General features: G+C 39.1%; 1 protein-coding gene across 1 annotated transcript; it reads left to right on the top strand.

Annotated features, from left to right (window-relative positions):
* The first annotated feature begins 379 nt into the window (after nucleotides 1-379).
* LOC134846498 (tetraspanin-11-like) lies at nucleotides 380-11,156 on the top strand. The gene is made up of 3 exons (XM_063863878.1): nucleotides 380-745; nucleotides 10,127-10,293; nucleotides 10,712-11,156. The coding sequence occupies exons 1-3, from the start codon at nucleotides 401-403 to the stop codon at nucleotides 11,058-11,060; spliced, it is 861 nt and encodes a 286-aa protein (XP_063719948.1). The 5' UTR covers nucleotides 380-400; the 3' UTR covers nucleotides 11,061-11,156.
* Nucleotides 11,157-11,555: the final 399 nt, after the last annotated feature.

Below are 11,555 nucleotides of genomic sequence, written 5' to 3'. Positions count from 1 at the left end.
TTAGACTGGCTGCGAAAGCAAATTGATATAATTCACTCAACTGATTGAAAAATAAATGTGCTTAAGTTCACAAGTTTTTACACTCGCAACAATTGCTATCATTTGAAAACACCCAAATTTTCATTCCTTTCATATTTTTATTAAGGCGCAAGCTACCAAATTTTGAATAATTTAAAGAACAGCTCTAGAACTTTTGTTTGTGTAAACTAGGACACGAGTTTGCTGCATTCAAAATAGCCTCTCAAAATAAGCAATATAAAATCAAGAAGTTTTTCATATTTGAGCAAAAGGACGATATATTGAAAACCGATTGAACTTATCTGACAAATTGTTTCAGATAAAAATCGATTTATTTTACTTGAAATCTGTACTGTATTTGTTTATTCATCTGACTGGCATCATGGATCCCTTTTATTCAGACGGGTCTCAGGGCGTCTCATTAATGCACTCATCCTCATCCCCTCGAAAATCGGAGAAGAAGAAAAAGTGCTGCTGCGACTGCGAATCGCGCAGTATCCAGACTTACATCATGATAATAGCCAATGCTTTCTTCCTATTGGCTGGTATTCTTCTAATTGTGGTTGGATGTCTCTCATTGGCGCATAGAGATTACTATGGAAACTTCCTATCGGGAGCTACATATGGATTCGTGACTTGGACTCTCGTGTTTGTGGGCGTTTTCGTGGTTATCGTGTCACTGTTTGGCCTGTATGCTGCATTTAAAGAGGGAAAACTTCTGCTTAAAGTAAGAATAAATAGAAAAACGACTGCTAGCATCAGGGCAAAGCCCCGAATGTTCTTGACTGCCTATCAACTGGTCTCGACTAGTCTTACGTTAATGAAATATTGATCATGGATGAATTTTAGGCTAATAGTATCAAATTTCAAGTGCTAGAATATGAGTCGTGTATGAAATTAACAAGACTGTTCGTATCAGGGCGAAGTCCTGAATGTTCCGACTCCCTTTTAAGGTCTATGAAGCAGTTTTCGCTAAAAAATGATGACTCATCCTTCCAAGCGCCATATAAAATACAAAGTGCTAGATTTCGCTCCTAGTACTGTTGCACTTAGGACAAACAGCCTATAAATGAACCTGGAGTTTTCTGGGAAAAAATGTTTTGTCGGCCTTTTGATTTTCTCCTGTAATTTAAAGTTTACTCAGTCTGGATTCTCGTATTTCCTTTTTTTCAGTTGAAAGTTTCATTCTGTCTTAATGGTTTTTGCTTGTTGTATCGGCTAACTATTTTGTATCATTTGAAAAATAAAAATTGGTTTTTTAAATTGATTCTTAGGTAGGTTGTGGTGTAAAAATTCAAAGTTTTATAACTTAATCGCTCAGTCTTTAAAGACAACTTTTTTGTTTCTTTTTCTGCTTTTGACAATTTTTTGACTTAGTTGTTTGTCTCTGTTCGCTGGCTTGCAATGCTATGCTTTTATTGTATCCCAAGGGATGCGAAGCTCCGCCTATGTGTAAAAAAATTCCGTCAAACTTTCTAGTTGAAAAGTTGAAATTTGTTTGGAGAAAAAACCACCCCGAGCACAAATATTCTGTTATATTCTTCGAAAGTCGGAACAATAAGACCAATTAGCTTGCCTCAATTGAATTTGGAACGATTTTGTAGTGCGGGATAAGTCGCCATGCGTAAATAATGCGCGTGACATTTTCAGCATCAAGCTATAAAACGAGCAGCTCAGCGAGGATCGTGTCATGATAATGTAGTGGTGTGCAATGCTAGTGTGGTCGCCTCCAGTTTGTTATATTCCCGATTATTACTTGCAAAATTGAATCTTTGTTTTTGGTGCCTCTTTTGCTGGAGCGTAATGGCAATTTATTAGCATATGTAGCTGCTTTATTCATGACTAGTGTTTGCCGGTTGTTAAGCTTGCGTAGCTGAAGAGACAGTGCGTGAGACTCAGAATCAGTAGGTTGATTGCAGTAGGTAGAAGACGTTGATTGCATTAGGTAGCAGATTCCGAGTTAATTCGAGGCTTATTTCAACTTTTTCTAATTTCCTTTGATAGAGCAGCTTTTTTTTATCATGTTCTCGCAAATTTTTGCGAAGCGCAGATTCGCCTCTGTGTAAAATTTTCAAAGCGCACATAATTTAGTCCAGAATTTTGCCCAAGTGGCATTTTTCTAACCCCCAGAGCTTTACCAAAAATCATTGCATGTGAAAGTCGGAACAAAAGGTTTCATCCTTCTTAGTAAAACGTAATCGTTGCTGTCTAAGTTGAGGAGTTATCATAACTAATCTTTGAGTGATATAAGGCACTCGTGGTTTTCGACTAACGAGCACTATGATAGACTGGTCCCTTGAAAGTTACCAGATCTCTTGAGAAAAAGACACCTAGAGCTCGTAAATCGTTAAATGATTATCATTTGGCTCTTCAGAAAAATGTCCCCGTATATTTTAGATTTTATGTGTCGAAAGGTACCTTGATTGAATTTCGTTTTGTGTCGAATTTTGAGAGCATCATTTTTTAGTGCATGGATTTGAAAGGGAAGCTTCAACTCAGTTGAAGATCTAGAAGCTCGTACTGACTGCATCAGTTATTCATGCTTGTACCTATTTTTGTTATCATAGTGTTGTGATTTGTTTTTGGTTTTTTATAATGACCTTCGGTATTTTAATTAATACCAGTTTAGTTACGACCATCGGTCGATATGAACGGAAGTTCAGTGGTCCTTTTTAAACGTCTTAATTCAACTACTTCCTTTTAACGTTTTAACACTTAAGCTTATGTACATACATTGTACATAGACACTAGAATTAGAATAGTTTATTATGGCGCAGTCAAATGATTCGAACGTGCGTGGAATTCCCCCTTTTGGCCTAATCACACTCTAGAGCCACCGCATGCCTGGACCCAATGGAGCGACCAATTCCAATTGGCGATCATTGCAAAAGAAAATATGGATTTAGAGAGCCTACATGGACCAGAGATACCGGAGACCCAAATTCCAATTTTGGAACAGGCGACAGGCAGCGAGTCGGACGCGGAAAAAGCCAACAGAGAGAGCAGGAACAAAAGCACAATGAAACAGTACGAATCCGCAGAAGAGAAACGGATCAACGAAGAGAAAAGAAAATTTAATGGAATGAGACGAACGGAGGCGGACAAGAAACTGCGATCAATTTTATTTTTAGCCCTAGGGAGCGAAGGAAAAAGAGTTTTTACGCAAAAGAACCCGAGAGTCAAGATTTTAGCAATATCGTTCTCTGAGTTCTGGACTCTACTAGACGCAGCATTTAACAAACCGCCCAATACTACGTTCGAAAGATATAAACTTCTAAATCGAAAACAAAAAGATCGTGAGTCGTACGAACAATTCTGGGGAGCACTGACGGACCTAGCCAGCACGTGCAACGTCAAGGAATCCGACGAGGCAGAATGGATAAGGGATATCTTCATTTGCAATATGAAGAACACAGACACCCAGAGGAAGCTACTTTCAGCTACCATAAGCCCGTCGGAAGCACTTAATCAAGCCCTAATCGATGAAAAGGGATATTTTAACCACCAGAAACTGACAAATATGTCACGGTCATCGACCAACGGGACAACTTTTAAATCGTTTAGTAACCACAATCATATCAAAAAAGAACCAAGCTTAAACATCGAAAGGAGTAACTCATGCATGAAATGCGGAAATACATTTACGAAAGGGCACTTAAATGTTTGCCCAGCGAAGGACATAACCTGTAAAAACTGCAACTATAAAGGACACTTCGCCAAATTATGTAAATCACGCAATAAGAGACCAACTGTAAATAATGTATCAAATAATTTCGTAAATACTGAGAATTGTACATACACTCCTACGGAAAACTCGTGGATGGAAGAAAAAGAATCGTGCGACGTGATAAATGCGTGGAATGAGTACGGACAGAGTGACGATGACGACTTCTCGGTGTTGAGTGTCAGAACTATTTACGACAATAATGGTCTTGAAACAAAGAAACTCCTGAACCTAGGCATTGGCTGGGACATGATTGTAAATATGAACATACCGGTAGATTCAGCAAGTCCTGTAAGCTTTTTAAAACATAATGTTCTACATGAAATTAAACTAAGATACCCAAACCTCAAGATACACCCAGTGGAGAAAAGAATAAAAGACCTATACTGCGGATTCACCAACGATACGATCAATATCTTGGGAAAAATAATTGTCAGAACAAAGTCCAATGGGTGGATCAGCGAAGAAACCCCATTCTTCATAACCGGCGGACACGAGCGTAACATATTGGGGAGCGACAATTTACACAAACTGGGCATAGAAATTTCGCAGAGGAAATGCCCGCAACCAATCTGCATGGTCAATCAACCCACACCTGAGAGTGAGTACAAAAACTTACCTTCTTTATCAGACAACATTTTTAATGAGTTTAAGAACTTATTCACTAGAGTGGGGAAAATACCTAACGATCGGAAGGTAACCCATTTTCACACACCTTTTAAACCAATACAGTCCAAAGGGAGAAGAGTACCACTCCATTTACTCGCGGCAGTGAACGATGAATTAAAAAGAATGGAAAAAGAAGGTCACATAATAAAATTAGAGAAATGCGACCAATTGTAATCACTCGGAAAAAGGATACTTCAATAAAACTGGCACTGGATTCCAAGCTTTTAAATGATCAAATTTTTAAAAATAAGTATCAAATGCCGAATATCCATGAACTGATTGATAACGTGGCACTCCAAATTTCAGAAAAACCCAACGGGCGAGTGTGGTTTAGTAACTTAGACCTGAAAAACGCATATAGCCAACTTCAACTTTGCAATCAAACCAGTAAACAGTGCAATTTTAGCATAGTAGGCGGCGAAACGACTGGAACGTATCGGTTTCTAACGGGATTTTACGGATTAGGAGACATGCCCAATGAATTCCAACGGGTCATGGACTCAATGTTGAAAAATATCCCGTTTACAAATTGTTACATAGACGACATCCTGGTAGCCTCGCGTGGATCGCTGGAAGAACATAAAGCAATAGTGCACAAAATTTTATCAATCTTAGATAAGAACAACATGGCAGTGAAATGGGGGAAATGTGCATTTTTTAAATCCGACATCGAATGGCTTGGCTTCAAGATCTCAGGCAATGGAGTACGACCGTTGGTCGGTAAAGCCGACGCAATAAAAAATTTGCCAACCCCGAAGAATATTTCTGAACTTCGCTCATTTTTCGGCTCAATAAACCAATATGTAAAATTCGTCCCTAATTTATCCACGTTAAGCTCCCCTCTTCGACCTCTTCTAAACAAAAAATCGCTATACAAATGGGATACCAGCCATTCAATAGCGTTTGAGAAGTTAAAAACCGAAATTGTAAATATTGCAGAAAACAGCCACTTTGATATAAAAGAGAAGACAAGACTAAAAACGGACGCTTCACATAGCAGACTAGGGGCTACCCTAGAACAATTACAGGACGACCAGTGGAAAACAATCGCATTTGCATTCAGATTTTTAAACAACCATGAAATGAAAAATTCTACCAACGAACTAGAGTTGCTGGGAGTCGTATGGGCTGCAGAACATTTCAGAAACTACCTGTACGGAACAGAATTCTAAATAGTCACTGACCATAAAGCATTACTATCAGCACTTTCGGCAAATCATGGCAATGAAACGATGCACAGTCGATTGACCCGCTGGGTAAACAGACTCTTACCTTTCAATTTTAAAATTTCACATTTACCAGGAAAGGACATGGGCTTTACCGACCTTTTATCTAGACTTCATTCGGGCAAAGCCCTTCCAATTTCACATTATGACGGTGAATTTGTAGTCGCTTCAATCGACAGAATTCAGAACATTTTGTCGACTAAAATAGATTCTAAATTACTTACTGTAAATTTGGTAGATAGACCAACGGTCGCTGTAAATACTAATTCACGAGTTAATACAATCCCATCGGGAAACGAAAATTCAAGCGACGTGATTGGTCAGAATCAGCTGAATAGCTCGTTAGCTTTACTCAATCTCAAGATTATTGCTGCTATCATATCTTGTATCGCTCAGTCGATAAAAATTTGCCACAATAATCATTCTCGGACAGAAAATTGTACTACAAATTGCCAACCAGTCGATAATTCAAAATTTAATTTTAAAAGTATTACTTTTTCGGACAAAGTCCTTTTACATTTTTTACTTCTAAACAGACACCTCATACCACCTAACAAGAAAAAACAAGAACTCCCAATGGACAAAGTGATCGAACCCCTTTTGATTATCCCCGAAGAACATAATATTGCTCTCAAATTCAGAGACGACAGACTTCCACCAGACCACGCAGATCTCTTAAGAAGATATAAGGCCGATCTGAATTTGCCGAATTCCCCAATTCGCCCAGAGAACCACTGTTCGAAGAAATTGCTGCAGATCATGACGAGAGAAGACAAGGTGCTGTGGGATCTGATAGAGACGATAAAGCGGAATCGACCGATGGGCATACACGGGACTTACATGAAGAACTACACTAAAGACTTACACGTGAAGGATGAACTACTCTTTTTAGACAACAAACTATTCGTCCCAGCTACCATCAGGGGAACTTTTAATTCTATGTTACACGAGACTCACCCAGGACAGTTCGGGATGAAATCCCTCGCAGAATATTTGTGGTGGCCACATATTTACCGGGAAATCTACCATCACGGGAGAACATGTACCCAATGTTTAAAAGCGGGTAAGAACATTAAAGTGATACTAGGCACCAATAATATTTCGAAACTCCCGACGTTGACATTCGCGAACGAAGAAATCAATTTGGATTTTGCGGGACCGTTGGACGCTAGTTGGGGTAACAACAAATAGATTCTTCTTTGTATCGACCGCTACACTAAGTTTCCTTCGGCCAAGATTGTCAATAACACCTCTACAAGAAACGTAATTTCATTCCTAAACGATTACTGTCATCTTCACGGATTCCCAAGAAAAATTAGAGTCGACCATGGGTCATGCTTTCTTTCACACGATTTCAAAAACTTCTGCGATAAATTTAATATAGAAATCATTTACTGTACGGTCGGAGGCCACAGATCCAACGGGCTAGTGGAAAGACTTGTGCACACAATTAAATCGAAATTACTGGCAATGTCATTCGAAATACCCAAACCATCTCTAAACGATTCGATCGAGAAAATCATCTGGAATCTGAGAATCTCAAAGCAAACGGCGATCGGCTGTTCCCCGTTTGAAAAGCATTTTAATAGAGTAGCGAACACTAGGTGGAAAAATCTCATGTCCAATATTGAACATTTAGATAAAGGAAAGGCTATATTGTCCAAAGAGCGGGCTACTAACTGGGAACTACACGACGGGGCAGAAGATGGCTATCTGGACGAGGAAAGGGACAGCACGTCGGACCCAGAAGAAAACTTGCCATTAGCTAGGACGTTCAGCCTACGCACAACCCCGGACGACACTACCCGAACGTTAGATCCACTGGGAAAAAGAAAAGCAGTAACGGGAGGTAACTTATATAGAAAGGTGTCTAACAGAAAAAATGGGGACCCTTATTTTAATCTAGTTAAGAAGGATATAATCGATTCTTCAGAGCACACAGTTACCCTCGACAATGGTCACGTTTTACGTAAATCGGATCTGGCTATAAAAGGAAAAATACTCCCGGGGCCCAAAAAGATAATAGTGAATCGGACACCCTCTGGGCATAATACTCATATTCATTCGAGTTTAGCTGGGAAAAGGAAACTCTCTCCACCGAAGAAAGCTGGAACGATATCAGCTGGCCACTCGAGACAAGGCACCCCGAGAACGGAGATTATCAGTTCAGGGACTAGCGCACCGACTGCGAGCTCGGCCACTAAAGACTCTCCTAAACTTTCTTCAGGTTCATCTTCCTTAAATCTAGATTCGTGGGACGGGATAATCGAGGATTACTTTGACGATGTGACCAATAACAACGTACCTCAAAACCCCTACACCGAGACTAATCAGGGCTTAAGTATTACAGGTCATGCCGAAACCCCACCATTGAGCTCAGAAGGGACAGCAAACAACGACTCACGGGAGATTGTAGTCATACACGACGCGAATACTAGTGAAGGATCACAGGACAATCCTATTATGATAGACAGTATTCCGGAACAGACGATCAGTGTGACTCCAAAGACCAGAAACTCCAGACCACGTAGAAATGTGGGCCCCCCACAGTTTTACGGAAATCGACGATTTATAGACGTGGTGCAAGAGAAAGACGACCTAGGGGCGATAACTTCGGTATTCTCGCAGGCACCGGAATTGTCTACTTTCTCGGTCAACTCTCCTTCGGATCTTTTGACTCCATTAGCGGAGGCACCCCCGAGACAGATCTTAGTCGCAGAAACTACTTTGTCATGGTCTTCAAGAAACTCCCTCCCGACGGGCAGACTTGCAGCATCAACCACGAAGACCCAACTCCTCGAAAATTCTTCGAACTCAAAATTATCTGACCCGACCTCGAAAGACCCTTCATTAGAGATGGATAACTACAGCGAGATCTCATCAACTATAGATTCAGATGTGAGAGCTAAACTGGATGAGTTCGAGGACCAATTCTTATAATCGTCATATCAAATCAAACTTATCAAAACAATTTTTGTAATCCATATTTTCGCCGGACTTTTTAATTTCACCTGTAGATACAATTGTACATGTTAATGTACATGTTGTGGATTAGTTTTATTTAGTTAGTTACCGTATTCTGTAAAAAATTGTAATTCTGTATAGACACCCTGTACATTGCTACATTCTCTTTCAATTTGTGGATTTTATTTTGCCGCTGTATATTTACCCTCTGGGCGCAGTTTGTAAAATTTCTTCCATCTTCTGAGGGGGAAAAAGGGTGTATATAGAGTTATATAGTTAGTTTGCAGTTTCATTTTTTTTCCCGGTGGGAAATGTTGTGATTTGTTTTTAGTTTGTTATAATGACCTTCGGTATTTTAATTAATACCAGTTTAGTTACGACCATCGGTCGATATGAACGGAAGTTCAGTGGTCCTTTTTAAACGTCTTAATTCAACTACTTCCTTTTAACGTTTTAACACTTAAGCTTATGTACATACATTGTACATAGACACTAGAATTAGAATAGTTTATTACATAGAATCCTTTTTTAATTTATGTTTGTTCAGGTTGTTTTGAAACACTTAGTTTATTGCATTGTGAATGTGTTGGGTAGGATCTCGAGAAATGTTGCGGTCTTTAAAAATCTTTTCTTTGGTCATTTTTGAAGACGAGATTAATATGGCAAATTTGTAACTTCGCCCGATCTCGGTGACCGAAATTAGTGGCAGCCCAGATAGCGCAGAGTCTCAAGCTACCACCTGACAAAAATCAAAAAATACTGAAATTTGTCACTGTCCCGATAATTTGATTTGTTCTTCAAAACATTGACACACTACAAAATTTGAGATTTTAACGTACACAGCTGTTCGCTATTTTCTGAATTGCCACCTAACTCAAAAATATGCATTCATTTCTTGTTTAGGGGTCCAAAGGCAATTGTACCCTGAGCAAGAAATATGCGCATGCTTCTAAGTTTGGTCAGTACCTAAATGAAAACTTAGCGAAAGATTTCAGATGCGCAAAATTTTCGAAGTCACTATAGTTTTGTGGTCATCTCAAGATTCGAAATAAATGTCTCGGGTAGAGAGGCAAAGAGTTTACCAGTAATCCACTAGTAGAGATAGTAAAACTTCAATAAATTTTATATGAAGAAAAATTTTTCAATGCTGAGATGAAGCAAACAAAAATTCCTGGCAGTTTTGAACTTCGGTATGCACCTTTTTTTCGTCCGATGGGTGATGAATCTCTAAGCTTCTGTATGTTTCTGTCACGAGTTCCAAAACAATTTGGACGTCTTTATAAAAATGCGGTAAGTTCATGTCCCGGCTTTGTCTCGTCAGGATTAAACCGCATTTGTATCTCGACCCTTACTCAAATTGACATCAAATATTTTATGCGATTAAAAATGCATTTTTGAGGCACAACTCATCATATTACCAAGTCATTTGCACCGACAAGATTGCATGAAATTTTTTTAAACGTATATCTGAGTTTTTGCTTTTCTATTGAAGTGGTTAGTTTTATTTGTTGACATATGTGTTTAGATATACGCAGTGTTGGTGGGTGTGGTGATCGCAATTGAGTTGTCAGTGGTGATAGTGGCACTAGTGTACAGGGGGAAGACCTACAGGAAACTGGAGTCCCACTTCAACAGCACAATAGTCAACCAGTACGGGTCAAATGGTGACGTCACCAAAGCACTGGACCAGCTGTGAGTAGTTGTTCAAAACAAGTCAATTGTATTGATGATGCTCTAAAAATTTAGCTAATTTGATGAAATTTTTCAATCTTCATCGGACAAATATGACAAATCCTACAGTAGGAAGTTTTGCCGCTAAAGATTTCAAAAAGTTTTAATACGAGTGATTTTAATAATTTCTCCCTTATAGTTTTTCAGGTTCCCTAAATTCAATTTTCATTAGTATTTTTAAGCTACTCACATTATAAATTTCTCTAGTTTCCTCGGACTCAACTCACATTAACGGATTCGCATGAGAATCAGTCGTTTTATTCCAAAGGTTTGTCTGGTCCATCTATATGCAGCTTTAATGATATGATCTCTGGTGCGATCTCTGGTGGTACACAAAGGTAAAGACAATCAATAACAAGGCTGCTGTTTTTTGTTTCAGACACCAAGACCACCAGTGCTGCGGCGTGAACTCATTCATGGACTGGCAGTATTCCTCCTGGGTTCAGAACCAGAACAGAGGCAAATCAGCCGACGACGGGGACGAGATGTTTGTTCACGTGCCCGACTCGTGCTGCAAGACAGTGTTGGACAATTGCGGGACTATGAGTCACCCTAACAACCTGCACAATCAAGGCTGTTTCAAACAAGTGGCCGATTTCTTCGCCAGGAATCTCTTAGTGCTGTCTTTGTGTGCGATATGTGTGATACTTTTGCAAGTAATGGCTTTAGTTTCGGCACTGGTTCTACTTAAACGAGTTCGCAAACAAGTCGTGTGGCAGTGGTATTAATAAAAGTCTCTAAAATTACAGATAGTGATAGCAAGTTTCAGTGCCTTGTTTGCGCGTCAAAGACGGTTTAAAGTGATAACTATACTATTTTTTGTCAAATATATTTCAGAACTTGCGAAAGCAAGTGTTTTGAAATCGTTTTGGAGACTTTTCCGGTTAACATCTTTGTCTACGCGCGTACTTAAACAGGTGACAATAGTAACAAGTTGTTAGGCACCACTTAACCAGAAGCGTTGAGCAAGGAATAGATAGGATTGATGTGCGAGCTAGAAATTTATATTTTATACTTAAAATTTTGATAAATTTTTATCTCGTTCAATCAAAATTAATTTTTCCTGTAATGAGTTATGGAAAGTAATAACGTTCTTCTTCGCGTGGATATCAATTTTCGAAATTTTGCTGAAATTGTTATTTTTTAATGCAATTTTTCAAACCTTGCAATCGATTCAGGCTACTAGTCAGGAAATCTTTTTAAGAAATTATTACAAGCGGAGT

This window comes from Symsagittifera roscoffensis, chromosome 5, assembly GCF_963678635.1.
Source record: "Symsagittifera roscoffensis chromosome 5, txSymRosc1.1, whole genome shotgun sequence".
Lineage (NCBI taxonomy): Eukaryota > Metazoa > Xenacoelomorpha > Acoela > Convolutidae > Symsagittifera > Symsagittifera roscoffensis.
Note: the sequence above shows the minus strand (reverse complement) of the source record. Positions and strands in the feature narration are given on the sequence as shown.